Raw genomic sequence first — 24,839 nt, forward strand, 5'->3', positions numbered from 1 at the left:
ACAAGATGACTGATTACCTATTTGATCTAACTCTTTTTGAAGGACTAGTGGAAGTTAATACCTTCTGGAAGAATAAATAATGACAAGTCAAATCAACCTTATACGAAGGTTAGACCATGTATGATATTATACAGACCACACAAAAAGGGGGAAGGATCATTAGTTCAAATTCTATGGAAGGAAAACAAGTAAGTGTTTCTATACTAATGGTTTGCTTATTTTTGTATAGTCTACAAACATAAGAAATCTAAAAAGGTAAACTTAATGGATACTAACTCGTATAGCACATTAAAATAAAAGCAAAAGCAAAAAAATAAATGAATGAGAAAAAACTCAAAATGGGAGTATTAACAGCCATGCACAACATACATAAAATAAAAAATATATTTTTGGAAAAATTGTGAGTCAGGGGATGATTGTACAAAGTGTGATATCAACATTGATAAATGCTCAATCTATTGTTCAAGAACCCACTAAAATTAATAGAATCCATGAGCATGGACACAAAATCAAACAACTATATATACATATATATATATATATATGATATGGGAAGATTCAGAAAAGGAACAAAGAAGCTCACACTTGAGAGTAATATGAAACAGAAGAAAACATCAACAAACAACTAGTAAAAAGCTAATTGGGATGAGATCAGACAATAGATAACTAAATCTTAACAAAATTCAGTCAAACATGAAATAAAGGGCCTGAAAAAATAGTAAAAAGTACATCAGCCAATCTTGGGTGAATAAATCCACAACAGCACCGTCAAGAAGTAAAGAGGAAGACACAAGTGACACATTACCTAGAGTAGCAGATCACCAAGGCTAGGAAAAAATTAGGTTCAGACAATATTGATATCATTGAAAAAAGGGGATTCAAATATGTTTATTTTTTTTTTCTTATAATTTTCTTTCTTTTTAGCTTTTTAGTTATTTTAGGTGTAAAGACTTTTACATTTTATAAACTAATAAAATGTTCATTATCAAATACATCCAATGACCTTGACCCATCTATTTCAAGCATCCATGAAATTCTATCCACTTTATTCTGTTAGTCCCTATACGATGTCGTTTTGGGTTATTTTAAGTGGGATTATGGGGTTTCTACCAGCCCTTACTTCTCATTTTCTGAACTCTCACTCAAATTAACGTTTTTTCTCTCTCAAGTTTTCTCTCAAGCCAAGATATAGGGTTACAATCTCCAAGTCTTCATCTCCAAATTCAGCTAGGGTTTTGGGTAAAGGCATGTGGCTTCATCAATGGGTCTCTCTTCACTCATTAGGTCTTAAAGAAGCCTAATCTCTTCAAGCTATGAATTCTAGATTCTAGGATTTCATAATTCTTATGGGTTTTTATAGAATTTTGATTTCTTATGATCTTATTATGCATGATTGGACTACAATTCAATGATTTCTATTATAATTGCATGTTTTCCAAGTATATTTTCCTGAACCCATAGCATCCAAGTATTTTTCATGATCATAACTAAGCTCATATTCACATGCATACCTTAGATTATCGGAATTTCATGAATTATGATACTTTCAAATAAAGTGTCTCAGTACATATGATTTTTAGGATTTAGATATTTTTAGATAAAGTATCTTTTAGATTTTGTTCAGTTATCATGATTTTAAAGAGCTACTTAATATGTATCAGATTTTCAGTATGATTCAGTAGTACAAATTATTACTATTTCCAAATTTATACATATTTCCATTGGGAGTATACTTAGCACCGAGTGGAATTTCCGGATGAAGGTTTTTGTTTAGCGTCATTGGATCTTTAGTAGCAATTTCTATGTCCAAGAACAACATGTCATTGTAGGCTTTATCTTAGATAGACATTAGCTTGTGGATCAACCTTAGCTCAGATATCATGGTCCTTACCTTGACAAGTAAGGACACTCTCTTTTTGGTGTGAAAGAAGTACACTAAACTCTATGTTATAGCTCATATGATTTATGTCGGTTAATGGTATCTTCCACAATCGATCAGATTTCAGTTATTGCATTGATCAAGTATTTCAGTTATGTTTATGTTGAATTATTTAATTTTTATGTTATTTACATGATCATTACATAAACATATTTTACTGATTAACATGTCCAGTCGTCATGTTTTATAATAAATATTCTTCATACTCAATATATTATAAGTACTAACCCCATACTTTTTTAGCTTGTATTAGTTTATAATATAGGTTCTGATGCTCCATCTCACACTGAGGTTAGTACAGATCTACTCTGCTCAGTACGATAGTTGGTGAGTCCTCATGTTTTGAGGATGGTGTTATCTTTTTATTTCACTATTTCTATTTCAGTTTCAGATTTTTGATGTTAGCTAGGGACATATTCTAGAAACTTACCATGTAGCAGAGGCTTTCAAACAAAATAGTTAGCTTTATATATGTCTTTCAAATATGGTCTATTTTGCTATGTTAAACTCTATTGTACTTTTGATGCCGTCTTCCGCTTTTTAGATAAATCATATGTTATTTCTTGAATGTTAATGTCATGCCATGCCATGAGGTTAGCTTTGGGGCACTTCTGTTTCTAAGCATCATTTTTTGACTAGGGGATAGTCTCGAGTCGTGAAAAATATGATATCAAAGCCAGGTTCAAATGTCTTAAAATGTATGAAAGTTAAATTTACTAGAGTCTTATTCATGTTTGTGAAGCCCAACACATAATGAATGAGAGGCTATGAAATATTTTGAAAATACTTCACTTCTTTCATACTTTCAATCGTGCGATAGAGTTGCACTTTTTCTCTATACGTTTACAACATTATTCCTCTAAGAAGAGATTTCGTTGGAAGGAATTATGATAAGGAGCAACATGCACCTTCGGCTCCAGCAAACCCTTTAAAGGAGCGGGTAACTCATGCTGAGTTTAAGACTGTTTTCCAAGTGCTATCCCAAGTTATGGCCCCTCAAGTCGACTGTGAGGTTGTATCCCAGTCAATCCAAACTCTAATATGGCTACTACTATAGTTTGGGACTTTACTTCGATGAACCCTCTTAAGTTTCTTGGTTTAAAGGTGGATAAGAATCTACAAGATTTTATTAAGAGTATTGAGAAAATCAAGGAAATTATGGGTTCCACACCGGTTGAGATTGTAGAGTTAGCCGCTTATTAGTTGAATGAGTGGCTCAGATATGGTTCAAATTAGGGAAGGATTAAAGGGTAGTTGATGGAGGTCCACTGGTTTTGGAAAAGTTTGAAGTTGCTTTTCTTGACATGTTCTTTCCTCTAGATTTAAGGGAAATAAAGATTCAACAGTTTATCAATTTGAAACAAGGGAATGTGATGGTGAAGGAGTAATCTTTGATGTTTACTCAAATTTTGAATTATGCTCCATCAATGGTGGCCGACTCTAGGGACCGCATGAGTAAGTTTGTTGATCAAAGAGATGGATATATCTAGGTTGATGACCCATGCCTAACAATAAGAAGGAAAAGATCAAGGGGGTGCTAGGGATAACAAGAATGCTCAGACAAATAGTGTGGACTACTCTCTTTAGAGATTAGGAGGTGGTCGTTCTCAGTTTTGATAGAAGTTTTCTAGCCTAACTCCATCCTCTGTTAGTGCTTCGGAGCCTATATTTTACAAGGATAGAGCACCAGGCTCTAATTCTCATGATAGTATTTCTAGAGGACGCACTTTTCCTGCTTGTCAGAAATCTGAGAAAGCGTATGGATGGTACTAGTGGATGTTATGGTTATGGTAAGATTGATCATAGATCAAGGATTTACCATTTGTTCAAGGCAAGGGCAGGGATGTTCACCCGCAGATTCAGCCAAATGCTTTAGCATGTCGCTCGACTTAGTAGAGTACCTCATCTATTTCTAGTGGAGGAAAATGCCAAGGTGGGTTTCATACTCTTCAAACTCAACATGGCCAAGATGATTTCCCTAATTTGGTCACTAGTATGTTATGAGTCTTCTATTTTTATGTTTATACTTTGTTATATCAAAGAGCAAATCTTTCCTTCGTGACCTCTTATGTTGCTATAAATTTTAATGTCAATCCCAAAATCTTGTGAGAACCTTTTCCAGTATTTACTCCTATTGGTGACTCACTTTTAGCTAAATGAGTATACTATTATTGCCTGGTCTCAATTTTTTAGAAAATCACCTAGTTGATCTAGCAGAGCTAGACATGCTTGATTTAAATATCATTCTTGGCATAGATTACCTTCATGCTTTTTATGCTTCAGTCAATTGTATAACTAGAGTCGTCAAATTTCAGATTTCCTAATGAGACAGTTATTTAATGGAAGGGTAGTACCTCAGCACCTATAGGTCGATTTGTTTGTTACCTTAAGGCTATAAAGATAATTTTCAAAAGTTGCATGTATTATCTAGTTCAGTTTAAGAATTCTAATGTTGAAACCCCAACTCGTTAGTTTGTTCTTGTTGTGAATAAATTCCTAAAAGTGTTTTCCAAAGATCTTCTTAGTATTCCTCCCAAAAGGGAAATTGACTTTTGCATAGACCTTCTTGTAGATACCCAGCCTATGTCCATCCCCACTTACAACATATCTATATTTGAGCTTAAGAAGTTGAAAGAATAGTTAAAAGGCCTTCCAGATAAAAGTTTCATCAGGCCCATCTTTTCTCCATGGGGTACTCATGTTCTCTTCATGCGTAAGAATGATTGTTCTCTCAGATTGTGTATTGATTACCATTAGTTGAAAAAGGTCACAATCATGAATAAGTATCTCATCCTCAGGATTAATGACTTGTTTGAACTACTTCAGGGTGTTATTTTCTTCTCTAAGACAGACCTTATATTAGACTATCATCAGCTAAGGGTCAAAGAATGTGACATTCTTAAGACAACCTTTAGGACTCGGTATGGTCTCTATGAATTTATGGTTCTGTATTTTGGACTAACTTATGCTTCTTCAACTTTTATAGATTTAATGAACAGGGTATTCAAGTAGTATTTGGATATGCTCGTGATTGTCTTCATATATTATATATTGATGTATTCTCGGAGTGAGGATGAACAAGTAGTCCACTTGAGGATCGTCTTGCAAATTCTTAAGGATTGTCAGTTGTTTGATAAGTTTAAGAAGTGTGAATTTTGTTGACGTTAGTAGTTTTATTTGGCCATATTATTTCAAGAGATGACATATAGTTTGATCCTCAAAAGATTGAAGCATTTAAGAACTAGCCTAGAACTCTTTCTACCTTAGATATCAGGATTTGTTTTGGATTTAGATAGTTACTATAGAAGATTTGCGGAAGAAGTTTTCTCTAATTCTTCTCCTTTGTCTTGATTGACTCAGAAGAAAGCCAAGTTTTAGTGCTCTGAAGCTTGTGAGCTCTATCCAAAGGCTTAGATCATTTTGTGGTGTATTGTGATGCTTTCAAAATTAATCTTGGTTGTGTATTGATGCAACATGAGTGTTATATACCATTTGGGTAAAGCTAATGTAATGGTAGATGCTCTTAGTAGGTTTTCCAAGAACAATGTTGCTCACATTAAGGGTGAAAATAAAGAATTAGTTTGAGATGTTCATAAAATTGCCCGTTTGAGAGTTCGTTTAGTTGATTTAGAAGATGGTGGAATGTAAGACCCTGGAGGTCAAAAAGTTGGAAACCAAAGAGAATTCTTCAAAATGATGATTGGACCCAAGTTTACGATTATCTCTACGAGCCATAGAGGTTTTTACAACCCGTAGAAAAAAGTCATTGAAGGAGTCTTGGAAGTTGATCATGGCTAACCTCAGAGGAAGGTCCTAGGAACGAAGTTGATGACCCATAAACTCCTAGACGGCCCATAGACAAAACTCGTAGATAGACTTCAGAGGGTAAGTTTCAGAAGTCCCTAAAGGTCAATTCTACGACTTGACAGGATGGTCCGTAGAAGATATTATGAGTCATAGGAATAACTCATAAAAAAACTTTAGAGACTTATATTTTTGCAGGTTTTGGGACCTGCAGGATAGATGGATTTGACAAGTCATAATAAAGTTTACAGGTCATAGAAATGACCCATTTGAAAACTTTAGAGACCTATTTCTAGGCCTTCTCTAAAGCCTGCTAGACAAGTCATTTTGACGACTCATCATTCCTTTGATGACCCGGAGAAAGGTATCCGTAGGGTCAAACTTTGAATTTAATGAGGGGTATTTATGTTATTTCTCAATTTCGGTTCAATGAACCTAGACACTTTATGTCCAAGTTTAAAGTCTATATATATTCTATTATTGAAATTTCCTTCCTATTCAATTCATTCTTCAAAATTTCTCTAAGGCAAGACCAAAGAATTCTCTCAAGGTTCCTCTTCAAGCTAAAGCTAGGGTTTCTAGTTTCTTAGTGAATTCAATCAAGGTACGTGGGGATTGTTTCATGGGTTACTTTCACCCATGAAGTCCCAAAGCTTTCTCAGAGTTTCTTTCAAATCTATTGAATTATGAACCCTAGTTTTGATGAATTTCATTGGGTTGATTAAATTCAGTGTTTAGATGTTATCAATGATCATTATAAGCATGTTTTCATATGAATTGCATGATTTTGAGATTAATTATAAATGTTCATGTATAAAGCTATTTTTAAGTTATGATTATGAAGTTAAAGATGATTTTCATGAATAGATTATAAGTTTGATGATCTTCAAGTAAAGTTTTTATGATTTAAAGTTGAGATTATAATTTTATAATAAAAGTTATGATGATGATAAAAGTTAAGATCAAAGAAGTTATTATGGTGTGATAAGTTCAATTCTCACACAATCATGTTTAAAGGTGGTGAAAAGTACAATTCTCACTGAAGTTATGGATTGTTATGAATTACTAAGTTAATGAGTTATTCCTAATACATTTTAGTTTTGAATTGATATACAGTTACTATCTTTCCCTATTATGTTATGATCATGTTTTTATGAGTTTTTCATTGGGATATTGACTAAGCACAGAGGGCTTCTAGGTAGGGTTTGGTCTAGTAACACAGTTAGTTACCCTAGGGAATCCTAGTAGCAACCTATAGTCCCAAACTATATTGCTCACATAGGATTGCCTTCATGGCCTAGCTAGTGGATCCACATATAACAGAGTTGAGTTCAGTTGGGATAAATAACATGACGGAGTATACCCTGGCAAGGTAGCCTCTCCTTTCTTGATGTGGGAATCATCGGATTTTATGTAATAGCTTGCATGGTCTTAGATATCGGTTAAAGGTATTATCCCATAAAAGTTAAATGTCAAATCATGAGATTTTATGATGAAGCTTTTATGATATGCATTGACCATGAGTTTCATATGTTTTCAAATGCATTTAAGCTTTGCTCATGTTCATTATCGTTGGCCATGGATCTTATGAAATATTGTTCACGTTCCTTTACTTTTTCATGCATACCTCACATACTTAGTACATTCAACCATTCTAACACATATTTTATCTACATTGTCTCATAATGTAGGGTCAGACGACGTTCTCAATCATCCTCTTCGTGGCTAGAGTTGCTTTAGATTTTCAAAGGAGTTGGTGAGTTCTTATTCTATTGAGGACCTGACTTTTATTATTGTTATTACATGACTTTCTTCTATTGTTAGGGTGATCTAGGAGATTTTACTAAGACCCCATCAAAGACTATACTAGAGGCATGTTTAGACAGCTTATGATGTAGTTCGGTTTGGACATCTATTGAGTTGATTTTCCTTAGTCACATTTCCTTGTGAAGATTAAATCCGCTTATACTATCATGTTTCTTTACCTTATGTATACCATGTATGCTAAGATGGCTTATGGTTAGGGTCCCTCGCATCCTAATCGCTGTGTCGCAGCTTGGCCCTGGTTCGAGTTATGAAAAACTTGGTATCACAGCACAAGGTTTTAAAAAGTCCTACAGAGTCTAACATGCCGTGTTAAGTAGAGTATTGTTCATTGGTGTGAAGTTAACCTCATCAATGAATAAGGGGCTACAAAATATAATAGGAAAGTTTTATTTCTTTCATGATATATGTCGTGTAGTAGAGTGGTTAAGTCTTTCCCTCTAATGCTTGTTCTCTTTGATTTTCGAATATGCCTCCATGAAGATACCCCTCTAGAAGGAATGTGGTGGAAGAGGAGCAACAAGTTTTGAATGATCCTATGAATGATCAAGTCTCCAATGTCGATCTCTGAGTGGCCTTTCAAGTACTTTCTCAAGCCGTTATAGCTCAAGCCAATCATGAGGTGATTTCTCCCTGTAAAACCGAATGTAGGTACGACAACGAAAAGAGTTTGTAATTTCATGAGGATGAATTTTCTGGAGTTTTGGGGTTGTAAAGTTGATAAGTATCCACAAAAGTGTGTTAACAGCATCCATAAGATTTTTGAGATCATGGGGATTAGCCAGTTTAGAGGGTAGAGTTAGCCACTTACCAATTGAAGGGTATTTCTCATATTTGGTATGATTAATGGAAAAGTTTGAGGATTAGAGAGGCGGATCTCGTAACTTGGGATGAGTTCAAAGGGATATTTCTTAATTGTTTCTTCCCACAGGAGTTGAAGGATGCCAAAGTACAAGATTTCATCAACCTTAAGCAAGGTGGTATGAGTGTGAGGGAGTATGCTCTCAAGTTTACTCAATTATCAAAATATGCTCTCAAGTTTACTCAATTGTCAAAATATGCTCCATTCATGGTTGTCGACTCAAGAGCTCGTATGAGCAAGTTTATGTCAGGTGTGTCAAATATGCTCCTAAAGGAGTGAAAAACGGCTATATTAATTCACGAGATGGACATATCTAGACTCATGACCTATGCGGAGAAAATAGAGGGTGAGAAGTTAAATGAGAAGAATAGGAAGTCCAAGAGGCCAAGGACTAATGGTGGTGATTTCTCTCCTGGTAAGTCCGGAGATGGTGGATGCCCTCATTTTCATCAAAGTTAGTCCGGCCAAGGGTACCTCTAATGCCACTACTCCAAGGTTTGACAAGGTTAGGGTGCCAATCCTAAGCCTCAAAGAGGTATTCCTATTGGCCAAGTTACTCCCGCATGTAAGAAATTTTATAAGAACCACAAGAGTGAATGTCTAGCTAGGTTGAATGTGTGCTACTGGTGCGGTAAGCTGGGTCATCATGCTAAGGAATGTAAGGTCAAGGACGGTCTTCCTCAAGTCCAAGTTGATCAAGATGCTCAAGTTCAACCAAGGGTAGTTAACACAATAATAGGTTTTATGCTGTTCATAGTAGCCAAGAGGTAGAGGAGACTCTCGATGTTATTATTGGTATGTTACGAGTCTTTCACTATGATTTTTATACTTTACTTAATCCGAGTATAGATTTTTCTTTTGTTTCCCCTTACATGTCTATGAGATTTGATGTTAGCCCCGAAATATTATTAGAGCCTTTTTTCGATGATACTCCAGTAGGTGAGTTGGTTGAGGCTAAAAGAGATTATAGAAGTTGTCCGGTTTTGATTTTCCTTAAAGTTACCCTATGTGATATAGTTGAGCTTGAGATGACCGATTTTGATGTTATCCTTGGTATGGATTGGTTATATACATGTTATGTTTCTATTGATTGTAGAACCCGAGTGGTTAATTCTAATTCCCAGATGAACCTATCCTAGAATGGAGGGGGTAGTAATTCCATGTTCATAGGACAATTCATTTCGAGCCTTAAAACTCAAAAAATGATTTCCAAGGGATGTATCTACTATCTTTTGAGGGTTAGGGATGAAAATTCTGAAGCCCCTATTCTAGAGTGCCCCATTGTTAATAATTTTCCGAATATTTTTTCGGATGATCTACCCAGTATCCCTCCTGAAAGGGGGGTAGATTTTGATATATACCTTCTTCTGGGTACTCAACCAATTTCTATTTCTCCTTACCGAATGTCCCTAGTGGAATTAAAGGAGTTAAAGGACCAATTGGAAGAATTGTTAGATAAAGGTTTTATTAGACCAAGTATATCCTCATAGGGTGCTCCCATTTTGTTCGTTAGAAAGAAGGATGGTTCCCTACGTATCTGCATTAACTACCAGCAATTGAATAATATAAGCATCAAGAATAAATGCCTAATTCTAAGGATAGATGACATGTTTGATCAATTGAAAGGGAAAAGTTACTTCTCTAAGATTGATTTTCATTACGGTTATTACCAATTGAGGGTGAGGGAGTGTGACATTCCCAAGATGGCATTTCGAATAAGGTATGGCCATTATGAGTTCTTAGTTATGTCATTTGATTTGACCAATGCCCCCGTGGCTTTTATGGATTTGATGAATCGGGTGTTCAAACATTATTTGGACATGTTTGTAATTTTTTTTCATTGATGATATTTTGATTTACTCTTAGAATGGGGAGGAGCATACTAATCACATGAGTATTATGTTGCAAATTCTAAGGGACAAATAATTATTTTCCAAGTTCGACAAATGTGATTTTTGGTTAAGGGGGGTGGCTTTTCTAGATCACATTATGTCCAGTGAAGAGATTATGGTTGATCCTAAGAAAACTGAGGCAATTAAGAATTGACCTAGACCATTATCTCCTTCAGATATTAGTAGTTTCGTGGGCTTAGCCAAATATTATAGGAGATTTGTGGAGTAATTTTCATCAATCTTGTCACCTTTGACCAAGTTGTCTCAAAAGAAGGTGAAATTTCAATGGTTGGAAGATTCTGAAAAGAGTTTTCAAGAATTAAAAGATCATCTCACTAGAACTCCTATTTTGACTCTACCGAAAGGGTCTGATGGTTTTGTTGTGTATTGTGATGCTTCAAGGGTTGGTCTTAGTTGTGTTTTAATGCAACATGGTAAGGTAATAGCCTATGCCTCTAGGCAACTTAAGGTGCATGAACAGAATTATCCAACCCATGATTTTGAACTAGTGGTGGTTGTATTTGCTTTGAAGATTTGGAGACACTCTCTTTATGGTGTCCATGTGGTTGTATTCACCGACCATAAGAGTTTACAATATATGTTTAAGAAAAAGTATTTGAACCTTCGACAAGGACATGGATTGAATTATTGAAGGACTATGACATGAGTGTGTTGTACCATCCGGGCAAAGCTAATGTGGTTGTCGATGAACTAAGTAGATTGTCCATGAGTAGTGTTGCACATGTTAAAGAACATAAGAAAGAGATGTTCATAGATTGACACATTTACGGGTACGTTTGGTTAATTCTAGTAATGGAGGTGTTCTTGTGCATAAGATGTTAAGGCCAAACAAGACCATGATCTGGTGTTAGTTGAGTTAAAGAAGTTGGTTGCCGAAAATGCCACTGAAGCTTTCTCCCAAGGGGAAGATAGGGTGCTACGTTACCAAGGTCATTTGTGTGTACCTAATGTGGATGTGTTAAGAGAGTTGATAATGAACAAGGCTTTCCCGATATTTGATTCATACGGGTTCCACCAAGATGTATCGTGATGTGAGGGAAGTGTATTAGTGGAATGGCATAAAGAAGGACATAGCAGAGGTTGTAACTAAGTGTCCAAATTACCAACAAGTTAAAGTTGAGCATCAAAGTCCTAGAGATCTAGCCTAAGACATTAAATTTACTACTTGTAAGTGGGAAGATATGAATATAGACTTTGTAACGGGTTTGCCTCATACTAAGAAGCAACATGATTCCATTTGGGTTGTTGTAGATCGGATGATTAACTAGGCTCATTTTCTACCGGTTAAGACTTCATATGGTGCCAAACATTATGCCAAGTTATATGTTTTTGAAATGGTAAGACTTCATGGTGTGCCCATGTCCATTATATCAGATTGAGGTACACAATTCAATTCACATTGTTGGAAGTTATTTTATAAGGGTCTTAGTACAAAGGTTAAGTTATGTACCATTTTCAATCCTCAAACCGACGGTCGATCTGAAAGAACGATCAAAACTCTACAGGATATATTAAAGGCGTGTGTTATTGATTTGAAAGGAATTTTGGATGAACATTTGTCATTGATTGAGTTTGCCTATAATAATAGTTATCACTCTAACATCCAAATGGCTCCTTTTGAAGCATTATTTAGGAGAAGATATAGGTCCCCGGTGGGATGATTTAAAGTAAGCGAGATGGCCTTCATTGGTCCAGATTTGGTGATAGATGCTATGGAGAAGGTAAGACTCATAAGGGAGAGGTTGAAGACAGCTAAAGTCGTCAAAAGTCAAATTCGGATGTTAGGAAAAGAAAACTTGAATTTGAGGTGGATGATTGAGTCTATTGAGTCCAAGATATGTTGGACCATATAAGATGTTAAGACGTATTAGTAAGGTGTCTTATGAGTTAGATTTTCCACTTGAGTTAGCTATGGTTCACCCTGGTGTTTTATGTAATTATGTTAAGAAAGTTCGTGGGGATCCAACTTTCATTGTGCCATTGGAAGATATAAGTGTTGAAGATAATTTGACTTATGAAGAAGTTCTGGTGGAAATCTTAGACTGGCAAGTTAAGAAGTTAACGAACAAAGAAGCTACATCCGTCAAAGTGTTATGGAAGAATCAACAAATAGAAAGTGTCACTTGGGAGGCGGAGGCGGATATGATTTTTAGGCTTTTTCTAATACCTACATGACGAGTCATTTTGACGACTTGTCATTCCTTCGACAACCTATAGAAAGGAATCCATACGGTCAAACTTTGAACTTAATGAGGGGTATTTATGTCAGTTCCCGAGTTTGGTACATAGAACTAAGATACTTTTATTGTCAAGTTCAAAGTCTATATATATTCTACTCTTCAAATTTTCCTCCTATTCAAATCATTCTCCAAAATTTCTCTAAGGCAAGACCAAAGAATTCTCTCAAAGTTTCCTCTTGAAGCTAAAGCTAGGGCGTTCATATTTCTTCAAGGTTCTTCTTCAATTTTTAGTGAATTCAATCAAGTTATGTGGGTATTGATTCATAGGTTCCTTTCACCCATGAAGTTCCAAAGTTTTCTCAAAGTTTCTTTCAATGTCAATTTAATTATGAACCCTAGTTTTGATGAATTGCATTGGGCTGATTAAATTCTATTTTTAGATTTTATCAATAATCATTATAAGTATGTTTTCATATGAATTGCACGATTTTGAGATGAATTATTAATTCTCATGCATAAAGCTATTTTTAAGTTATTATTATGAAGTTAAAGATAATTTTCATGAATAGATTAAGAGTTCAATGATCTTCAAGTAAAGTTTTTATGATTTAAAGTTGAGATTATGATTTTATGATGAAAGTTGTGATGATGATAAAATTTAATATCAAAGAAGTTATTATGGTTGATAAGTTCAATTCTCACACAATCATGTTTAAAGATGGTGATAAGTATAATTCTAACTGAAGTTATGGATTTTTATGAATTACCAAGTTAATGAGCTATTCCTAATATGTTTTAAAGATGGATTGATAGTTAGTTACTATCTTTCCCTATTATGTTATGATCATGTTTTTATGAGTTTTTTGTTGGAATATTGACTAAGCACTAAGAGGAATTTTAGGTGGGGTTCGGTCTAGTAACGTAGTTAGTTATTCAAGGGAATCCTAGTAGCAACCTAAAGTCCCAAACTACATTGCCCATATAGGATTACCTTCATGGCCTAGCTAGTGGATCCATTTATAGTACAATTGAGTTGAGCTGAGTTGAGTAACATGACGGAGTATACTCTGGCAAGGTAGCCTCCCCCTTCTTGATATGGTGATCATCGGATTCCATGCAATAGCACGCATGGTCTTAGATAACGGTAAAAGGTCTTATCCCACACAAGTGAGATTTTATGTTGAAGTTTTTTTGATAAGCATTGACCATGAGTTTCATATATTTTTAAATACTTTTAAGCTTTTCTCATGTTCATTATGGTTGGTCATGCATCTTATGGCATATTGTTCACATTCCTTTACTTGTTCATGCATACATCACATACTTAGTACATTCAGATGTACTAACGTATATTTTGCCTACATTGCCTCATAATGTAGTGACGGATGACGTTCTAGATCATTTTATTCGTAGCTAGAGTTGTTTTAGATTTTCAAAGGAGTTGGTGAGTCCTCATTCTATCGAGAACATTACTTTTATTCTTATTGTTACATGACTTTCTTCTATTTTAGAGTGAGCTACGAGCTTGTCCTAAGCCCCCATCAAAGACTAGACTAGAGGCTTGTTTAGACGGCTTAGGATGTAGTCTGGTTTGGATATCTATTGAGTTGATTTCCCTTAATCTCATTCCTTGTGATGACTACTTCTGCTTATATTATCATGTTTCTTTACTTTATGTATGTGATATATGCTAATATGGCTTATGGTTGGGGTCCTTTGCATCCCTATCATCATGTCATGGCTTCGCCCTAGTTTGGGTCATGACATGGAATTATTGTTCAAAATGGTTCAGAATCATCCATTCTAATGGATGTTAAGGTAAAATAGAATAATGATCCAAACTGGTTGAGTTGAAGAAAGTTGTTCTCGAAAAAGGTATTGAATTTTTCTCCCAAGTGGGAGATGGTGTACTTAATTACTAAGATCAATTATGTGTTCCAGATATTGATAGGTTGAGGCAGCAAATATTACCAGAAGCTCACGACTCTTGATATTCTATTCACTTGGAAGCCACCAAGATATATCGTGATTTGCGGGAGGTCTACTTGTGGAATGGAATGAAAAAGGATATTGTGAAATTTGTGGCTAAATATTCAAATTGCCAACAAGTTAAAGTTGAGCATCAAAAATCAGGTGGTTTGACTCAAGATATTGATACTCCTACTTGAAAGTGGGTAGATTTGATTATGGACTTCATAATAATATGACTCTATTTAGGTGGGCCATATATTAGATAACTAAGGTAGCACATTTTCCCCCATTTAAGACTTCCTATTCAGCTGAGGATTATGCTACACTTTACATTTGGGAGTTGGTTAGGTAGTGTGGAATTCCATTGTCCATTATCTCAAATAGGGGTACTTAATTTACCTCTCAGTTTTGGAAATTATTTCAGAATGGTCTTGGTACCCAAGTTAAACTCAGTACAACTTTTCATCCATAAATCAATGGCCATGTTGAAAGGACTATTCAGACTTTGGAGGATATATTGAGAGCTAGAGTGATCGACTTTAAAGCTAATTGAGTTTATTATTTGCCTTTGATTGAGTTTTCTATAATAATAGTTACCACTCTATCATTCAAATGGCTCCACTTTATGCACTCTATGGTATGAGATGTGGTTATCATATATGGTGGTTTGAGTTTGGTGAAGTGGCTTTGATAGGGCCCAAGTCGATTCATAAGGCTATGGAGAAAGTTTGACTTATTAAAGAGATGTTGAAGACTGTCCAAAATAGGCAGAAATCCTACACTGATGCATGGAAAACAAAGCTTGAATTTGAAGTTGATGATTGAATTTATCTAAAAATCTTACCTATGAGGTGTGATGAGATTTGGTAAGAAATGGAAGCTTAGTCCTAAATATGTTGGCCTTTATAAAAGTTTTAGGCCTTTTGGCAAGGTGGCGTATTAGTTAGATTTACCTACAGAGTTGGAATCAGTGCATCCAGTGTTTCATGTGTTCTTGTTGAAGAAGTTTAATGGTGATCCGACTTCAGTTGAGCCTTTAGAGAGTGTTGGTGTGAAGGAAAGTCTCTCTTACGAAGATGTCCTAGTTGAGATTCCAAACTATCAGGTTTGTAAGTTGCGAAATAAAGAATTTTGTTCAGTGAAAGTCCTTTGGAGGAATCAGTTAGTTGAGGGAGCTACTTGAAAGGCTGAAGCACAAATGATGGTTATACTCCATTTCTTTCCTTCTAGTTCAGTTTTAGTGTAAGGTAATAGTTTTTTTAATGATACTCACTTTTAGATACATGCCCCCGGTTATTTTTATATCATTAAGTTATTCTCATGTTTTAGCATACATGTATGTTCATGAAATCATTTCAATATTCATATTTTAGCTCAGAGTTAGTCACTCCATTGGTTTGTAGGGTTGCAAATGTTTTCAAGAGGAAAATATTATAATACCCCAAAAGCCTCTAAGTGTAGACTAGGAATGATCAGTGCCAACAAATCAAGAAATATGCAATTTTAGGGTTTTACGGGCCTTATGTACGGATTGTAGATGTTTGTACGGCTCATAGAATGGGTTTCGTAGACAAAAATTCAGAAAATCAAATATCAGACTTAGGATTTACGAGCTATAATTAAGGCTCGTAGAATAGTTTACGAGTTGTAGACAACAGTCTTAAATAGAAATTTAGAAAGATAGAAAAGTTTGACTTTGTACAGTACGAGAGGATTTACGATTTATTTGAAATTTGGTTCGTAGTTGGGGTCTGGTGGTTTCAAACATCAGAAACCTTATATTTTAGTACTTTCCATCTACGGAAGAACAAGACATATTGTTCTTTGATCTACTAACCTTAATTAATCTCATGGATTGAAGGATCAGAAACTCAAAAATCCATTTGTTTTCTATAGACGGACCCCTATGATCCGTAGAAGGAACTATAGTCTGTAGTTGGTGCCCATAGATGACTCCGACAACTTTTTAATCAGGGAATTTTTAGTCTTTTTCTATTCTTTTAATTCTTATACTATGTCATTTTGGATTATATTAAGTCGGATTAAGGGGTCTTTACCAACCCTAATCTCACATTCTCTAAATTCTTACCCAATCAAGGTTTCTTCTATCTCAAGTTTTCTCTCAAACCAAGAGCAAGGGTTCCAATCTCCAAGTCTTCTTCCTCAAATTCAGCTAGGATTTTAGATCAAGGTATGTGAAAACTTCATCAATGGGTCTCTCGTAAGCCATTGAGTCCCAAAGAAGCCCTAATCTCTTCAAGCTATAAATTCTAGATTATAGGGTGTCATAATTTCTTTTAGTTTCTTATTGCATTTTGATTTCTTCTTCATGATTAATCATATGATTTCTTGTAGGTTCTTCTTGAATTTTGATTTCTTCTTCATGATTGATCTTATTATGAATGAGTTGACTATAATTCAACGATTTCAGTTATAATTGCATGTTTTTCAAGGACATTTTCATGAACCCATAGCATGTACGTAATTATCATGATCATGATTAAGCTAAATTTCATACGCATGCCTCAAATTATTAAAATTTCATGAATTATGAAACTTTCAGATAAAGTGTCTCTCAATATATATGATTATCATGATTTAGATATTTTCAGATAAAGTATGATTCAGATTTTCAGTATGATTCAGTAGTACAAATTATTATCATGATTTTAAAAAGCTACTCAGTATGTATCAGATTTTCAGTATGATCCAATAGTACATATTATTATCGTTTCCAAATTTATATATATTTTTGTTGAGAGTATATTTAGCACCGAGTATACTTTTAAGATGAAGGTTTTCGTTTAGCATCCATGGACCTTTAGTAGAAATCCATAAATCCAGAACTATGTGCCACCATAGATTTGTCTCATATAGACATTAGCTAGTGGATCCACCTTAGCTCAAATATCATGGTTCTTACCTTGGCAAGTAAGAGAACTCTTTTTTTGGTGTGGGAGTAGTATACTGAACTCCATGTTGTAGTTCGAATGGTTTATGTCGATTTACAGTATCTCCCACAATTAGTCAACTTTCAGTTATTGCATTGATCAAGTATTTCAGTTATGCTAATGTTCATTTAATCAGTTTTCATGTTATTTACTTGATCATTGCATAAGCATATTTTACAAATTATCATGTTCAGTCATCATGTTTTATTATGTATATTCCTCATACATTTGAAATACTGACCACATACTTTTCTTCCTATATTGTTTTATATTGTAGGTTCTGACGCTCCATCTCCTGCCAGCAGTTATTACAAATCTGGTCCGCTAAGTACGACAATTGGTGAGCCATCATGTTCTGCGGACGATATTATCTTTTCATTTCAGCACTTCTATTTCAGTTGTAGATTTTAAATTAGCTAGGGACATGTCCTAGCAACTCACCTATGTTGTAGAGGCTTTCAGACAAAATAATTAGATTCCGCATATGTGTTTTTCAGATATGGTCTATTTTGCTCTGTTAGACTCTATTAGACTTTTCATGTTCTTGTGCTTTTCAGATATATCATGTATTATTTCTTGAATCGTAGTGTCATGACATGTCATGAGCCTGTGTCTCTAAGCACCATGTCTCGACTAGAGGATAGTCTCGAATCGTGACATCACCATTGGTTTATTTGTTCAATTTCGCTCCTATACTTATCACTATGACTATCTAACATAGAGGAACTATCTACGAATCAGGGGTTGAAACTAAGGAGAGGGAAACCGTATAGCACTGGGAATCGAATTTATATTTAGGCTAGGATATACCTATTCTCCTTGCTTAAGCAAATACAGGAGATGCAAATGTTCATATTAGTGATGACCATCATAGTCATATAGATGTTGCGGTAGTTTGAATACGCAAGTGGATATAGGGAAGAGCCCATGAGCAATATCAACAATGTGATTAGTAAACTAGATAAATAATAAGTCGATTCTCATGAATAAGTCAACAAAATTGTTATCTACTATAGGACCTCATAATCCTTGAACTCTCCTCGTTTTCTTTCTCTATATTTTTATAATGTTATAGTATTAGTTTAGTATAACAACTTTTGGAAATGCTTGAATAGATAAGTTGTAATAGTTTGATTTAGTAAATAATTAATCATAAGTTTTCATTAGGAACAATACTTTACTTGTCTTTATATTATTTGTCGATCACGTATACTTATGTGAGCATGAATCTGATATTACTACAACAATCATCATTAATCACAAATCATTTTTTGTCAATCACTACTATAAGTTGTCACCACTATTATTTATTGCCATTATTCACTACAACTATTAGTTGTTGACCGGGTTCTTTCATATGTTGCAACAACAATCCTATTAACCAGGACAAAGGATAATTAATAGGAACCTTATAATTAATATAATCCTATTGAAATCACATCAAAGTTTTCTTATTGAACATATCCAATTCCAAACTTTATTTGTTCAGAAAGGAAGCTCTACACAGGTCCAAGCTTTAATACAAACAGTTTCAGGTACATATTTAATTTATTCGATAAACAGACTTTTTCGTTCATATATAAAACAATTGATTGTTTTTACCTATGAGATTGGATAAGATTTGCATACATCTTATCATTTTCAGACCTTATTTCGTGATTTATATGTTAACACATATAAGTAGTTCTCCGGTCTTTCAACAAATCTTTCATGTATATTTCTTCATTATTCTTCTCCCTCATTTTGATTTGATTGACCTCAATTATCGGCCTTACAGACAAAATAGTCGGATGAGATTTGGACTATGATGGATTTCATTCTAGACACATTTCAAGATTTTCCCTAATCTAAGTCGACTAACATTTTGATCATCAAAATTGGAATGAACTACAAAAGATATTGAAGTCTGTACAATTTAACGTACAGTAAGCTGGTTAACATTTTCGAATCTTTTCCTTGAAAGAAAAATCGAGGAAAAAGGAAATAGGAAATTGTTCTGAATTCTTTTAAGATGTATTGGCCCATTCCATTGGCAAAACTGACGTCCTGTTTTTTTGGTTCCTATTGACCTCTTTGGAGAATCATCTAAACTAATATATAGAAAATTTTAGAGTTCTTTTAAAATCCAAAAGAAAAGAAATCGAAAATATTTGCTAAGTAAAAATTTATTGAATTTCGTCAGTTTATAAAGGGCAGTCCGGTGCACTAAAACTCCCGCTATGCGCATGGTTCGGGGAAGGGCCCGACCACAAAGGTCTATTGTACGCAGTCTTATCTTGCATTTCTGCAAAGAGACTGTTTTCAAGGATTGAACCCGTGACCTCCTGATCACATTGCAACAACTTTATCAGTTACTCTAATGCTCCCCTTCTTTCGTCTGTTTATATGACCAAAAAATATGGAGAAAAAAAATTGGTAATCCTACTTAGTATGGTTAAAAAAAGAGGTTAAGTTCAAGCAATGTAATGACAAAAATATTTACACAATTAAGTAACTTATTATATAATTAAAATCCTATTAAAGCTAGGTAATGATAATATTTATCATCCAGAGTTACCTGGTATTACTTTGTAAATCATCTGATAGCTTATATATATTTTCAGTTACTACGTAGAACTCAAATTCTTCAGTTACTAAGGTTGCCTTGTGTCGGGGCGAGATAATAGGGGCCTAGGGGTTTATTCGAACTGGCGGAAGATTACATTGTTTATACATGGTTAAAATTATTTCTAATGTATATATAGTAGATATTGAATTCTCTTCGTCTTCTTCGTATGTTTACTTCTTCATATTTTAAGCCTATTTAGTGAAATTTTTTGACTTCAACACTACTTATGGTATTCAGGCTTAGAAGCAGCGATGGATTCAATGAGAGGACAAGGAGGCATTCAAATGCTACTCACTGCTGAACAGGAAGCACAACAAATTGTGTATGCAGCAAGAAATGGTAAATTTTTAGTGTATTTTGGAACGTAAGCTGCTTCTTCTTTGTGAGGATTTATGTGTTTTGGTAATCTTTAGTTAAAACGACAAGGTTGAGGCAAGCAATAGAAGAGGCTGAGATGGAAGTGTCAAATTATCGTTCCCATTTGGAAGCTGAATACAAACAGAAACTTTATGAGGTTTTCCTCTTTTAATTAATTCGTCTTTTCTCTTTGATTCAATTAAGTTGATTTTTGCAATTAAAATATTTAATTCTTTCAAAAAAAAAAAATTGTTAAAGGAAAAATTGATTAATCTGATTCCCTATAAAATGACGACGTGGAAGTGAGTTAGATACTACATTCGTCCCATATTAGATGGGCGTTTTACTAAAAATATTTGTCTTATATTACTTGATCACTTATTAAATTAAAATAAAATTAATTAAATGTTTCTTATTTTAGCCTTACAATTAATATGGTGTTTTGAATGTAAACAATTCTCAATACTAGCTATTTCTATACTCTACATATATTGCATTAATATAAATAAAGGGCAAAATGATAAAGTCTTTCAATATATTAATGATTTCTTAATCACCATGTAAAGTTGGAAATGTCCATCTAATATGGAACAGAAGTAGTACTTTTCTAGAGAAGTTTTTTCAAAAAACTGATTTACGAGAAAACATTAAGTAATAAATGTTATTTTGTGATAAAAATTATACTTCCTCGATTTCAATTTGTCTATTTTCTTTTTAGTTTGTGTATTAAGGGAATGCCTCTTTCTTTTTTCTTTTTTTTTTTTAGCAATTTTTTAATTATAACTTTCCACATAACATATTTAAAATCGTAAAATTAAGGGGTTGTTTGACACATTTTACGTTTTTACGTCTCTGTAGTTAAGATCATAAAATTCAAAAAAAAAAAAAATTTACTTGGTTAAATTTTGTATTAATTCAAAATCAAACAAACAAATTGAAGATGAGGGAGTATATCATGTTACAAATTAGTATTTAACTACTCCATACTTAAAAAGACTTGGGATATTCATGTTCATCTTTGATCAATTAAATACTTCATTGTTGATTGGATTTATATACAGACGAGTGGAAGTTCAGACTCAACCGAAAAGAGGCTTGAGGTAGAAACGGAGCAAAAGATTCAACATCTGAATAACGCAGCCTCCGAAGTATCTCCTGAAGTCATTGCAATGCTCACCAAGTACATTACAACTATTAAAGCTTGATTGATCCAGGCATAGGAAAATCAAGGGTTATAGCTTTTATATTATAAAAGAAAATCATGAGAACTTCAAGCCATGATTATATGTTACGGAAAACACTTAATTTTCCTCTTGTTCTGTGTTACGTTGTTTAAGTTATTAAAAGAAAGTATATGCACTTAATAGCATTTGAACAAAGGATTTGGGACACCAATTTAAAGGTTGATTAGAAATCAGAGTTTGTTTATGGGACTCCAAATTGTAATTTTTTTTAAAATATAAAACTTGACTCATAAGTTTAAATTATGAAAAAAATATTTAAATTCAACGTGACGAAATTGTATGTACCATGTGATAAATTATATGAAAGTTTAGATAGAAATTACTATTGTTGATTAGTGAATCTTTGTAAAAATATATGGATTTTTAAGTTTGTAATAATAACCGGTAATCACAAACATTTATTTGTCAAAGGAACATGAAGATATATAATTCATTAATGTGGTGTCTTAATTAGGATATATTGATACCTTATTTATAAACTATAATTTGGTCATTTGATAAGATTGTACAAGAGTTGGAGAAGTTTTTTTTTATATGTAATTTTTCACAAATTGTGGGACTTTCATGTTTATGAGCCAAAAAAAATACAATTTAGAAATTTAAATCACATGTTCAAACAAAATTTTCATATGAAAGTACAAAAGGGAGAAGGGAAGATTAATTGTAAGCATGTTAAAATTTAGTCTATTACTCTCCAAATCCAGTCAACTGATAACAACTCAGTGTGCACACAATTGTTAGTTCTACGATCTGCACATTTATAAATCACAATAAATAGTAAGGGATCAATTATGAAAGTAATAAATTAATGACACTAGAATTTTTATATTAGTTCTGGAAACCAATGTGATATCCTAGTCCAATTTTCTTGGGCCGTAAGGAGGCCATCTCTTTTAACTTTTTTTTATTTTTTAACAAGTATAATATTTGTGATTTTCTGTGTTCACCTCTTATTTTTACTAGATAGGTTTTCACTATTCACCAAACAATGGATGAGAGTCAGTTTTACATATTCACTAACAATGACTCTTAGATTTTTCCGTTGCCCACCAAAAATATGAGTTATGACACAACCTCTCAATATAATACCTCACTAAATAATATCTTCTCCTCTCTTCTAAATGCACAATAAGTTGACAATGAATTACAATACTTATGAAGAGTAGAACAAATAAAACTTGAGAGAATTTAATTTGAAGATGAGAAATTATGCATGATTTGGGATAAGGTGTTGCAAAACATATTTCTATAGTCTGAAAATGCCTCTACTAAACTTAAATGGGGAATAGGACAAGTCCTAGCTCACCAAAACATAAAGAAGTACATAAGTCTGAACATAAAGGAAAGATATAGCAGTTACGCCCTCGAATCATGAGAACTCACCAAAAGTAGTAACTCTGAGTGAAATCCGAACTGGCCACGAGGATGGGCATGAGCGTGGTATGCTATTTTATGAAACAATATAGGCAAAAGTATGTGCTAGTACATGGAATGTACTGTGTATAGAGAATATGCAATGCATGTCATAAATCATGGTAATGCAATGATGTAAGACTTCGAAAGTTTGAAAGTCGAAAAATGAGGCATTGAAGGAAGTTGCAGAAAATTTTGCACCAGATACTGACCACGTGCCATACTAAGCATCACGGTTCGTGGTGAAGGCTCGTGTAAGTGTCAAACATCAGGGTAGTTAAGGGGGGGATCTATGGAGGGCTCTACAGCTAGTAGAGAGTTTCACGAGCCGTGAAGCCTCTTGTGAACTCGACCCCCAAGACCCTTGAGTTAGGGTGAGGACCCACAAGGGGAACCACGAGCTGTGGTGGCCTCCGTGAGGTCACCCCTTCCGACCCATAACTGATTCCATCACCATGACCACCACTACGGGCTATGGTGAGATTCACAGGCCGTGGTGGGCCTTCCGTCCAGGTGGCCTACTCTGTTTAAGTTAGGGGTATTTTGGTCTTTTTCTTATGATCTAATTAGTGTATGTGGACGGTTTTGGGGGGTTTATTATATCCTATTAACTACCCTAAACTCTCTTAACCCTCTCATTCTCACCTAAATACTGAAAACCCAAAATCTTCTCTCTATAGTCTTCTCTCAAGAGCTTTCTTCTTCCTCAAGCAAATTTCAAGAAAACTCAAATCAAGTCTCCAATCAAGAGCAAGGTTAGGGATTCAAAGAATCAACGTATGCTGAAATTCATCCATGGTCTCTGTCACTCTTGGAATCTCAGGTTTTCTCTCAAAATCTCTTATGAATTCTTCTATTAAAAATCCTAATTTCATGAATTTGCATTGGGTCTTCTCACTTATGATATATCTTATGATTATTGATCAAATTATTCATAATTCACAACATATTGCATGATTTCAAGATGAATTTCAATGACCCATGCTATATGCTAGTTTCAAGTAAGTTTTAAATAAATTGTGATCACCAATTCCTAGTGATTTCAATGATAGTTTTATGAATGCTTATCAAAGCTTATGAATGACTTCTGAAAGACTATGAATGATATTTTAATGATGTTTTAACAAGAAATTATGGTGTGATAAGATAGTTCTCACACAATTATGTTAAAGAGGTGATAAGGTAGTTCTCACCGACTTATAGATTCTTATAAATCAATCATGTTAATGAGCTATTTTTATGATTTTACTATGATAAGGATTGATAGCTAGTATTGTCTTTCCTAATAATGTTAATGACCATATTTTCATGAAGTGCTGTTGGGATAATGACTAAGCACCGAGAGTACTTTAAGATGGGGTTCGGTCTAGTAGCCATAGTAACTACCCAAGTAAATCCTAGTAGCAACCTTTAGTCCCTAACTACGTTGCTCGTGTAGGTTTATGATGTCAAAATGGTGTAGCTAGTCGATCCACATATAGCATAAAGTTAGAGGAAGTACCATCATAGAATCTACCCTAGGAAAGTAGCCTTCCCCTCTCGATATAAGGCACATTGAATTTTATGTTATAGCTCGCATGGTCTTATATGTTGGTTAAATGTCCTATTGTCATGACCAAACCTAGGGCCTAGTCGTAACATGGTGATTAGAATATCGAAGGACTCCAACCAAGCTCTTAGCATACGTTAATGAGCATACATAAGGTAAATGAAGTTAATAAACAAGATCAAAGATATGAGAACATAGTCTCAAATAGAACATAAGTCTCAAAA

At 34.2% G+C, this 24,839-nt stretch overlaps 1 protein-coding gene across 1 annotated transcript; it reads left to right on the plus strand.

Moving 5' to 3' along the window:
• Positions 1 to 20,303: 20,303 nt before the first annotated feature.
• On the plus strand, positions 20,304 to 21,614 carry LOC129894774 (V-type proton ATPase subunit G 1-like). Its single transcript, XM_055970420.1, has 3 exons — positions 20,304 to 20,391; positions 20,466 to 20,566; positions 21,471 to 21,614. The coding sequence occupies exons 1-3, from the start codon at positions 20,304 to 20,306 to the stop codon at positions 21,612 to 21,614; spliced, it is 333 nt and encodes a 110-aa protein (XP_055826395.1).
• Positions 21,615 to 24,839: the final 3,225 nt, after the last annotated feature.

Source organism: Solanum dulcamara, chromosome 7 (genome assembly GCF_947179165.1).
Source record: "Solanum dulcamara chromosome 7, daSolDulc1.2, whole genome shotgun sequence".
Classification (NCBI taxonomy): Eukaryota; Viridiplantae; Streptophyta; class Magnoliopsida; order Solanales; family Solanaceae; genus Solanum; species Solanum dulcamara.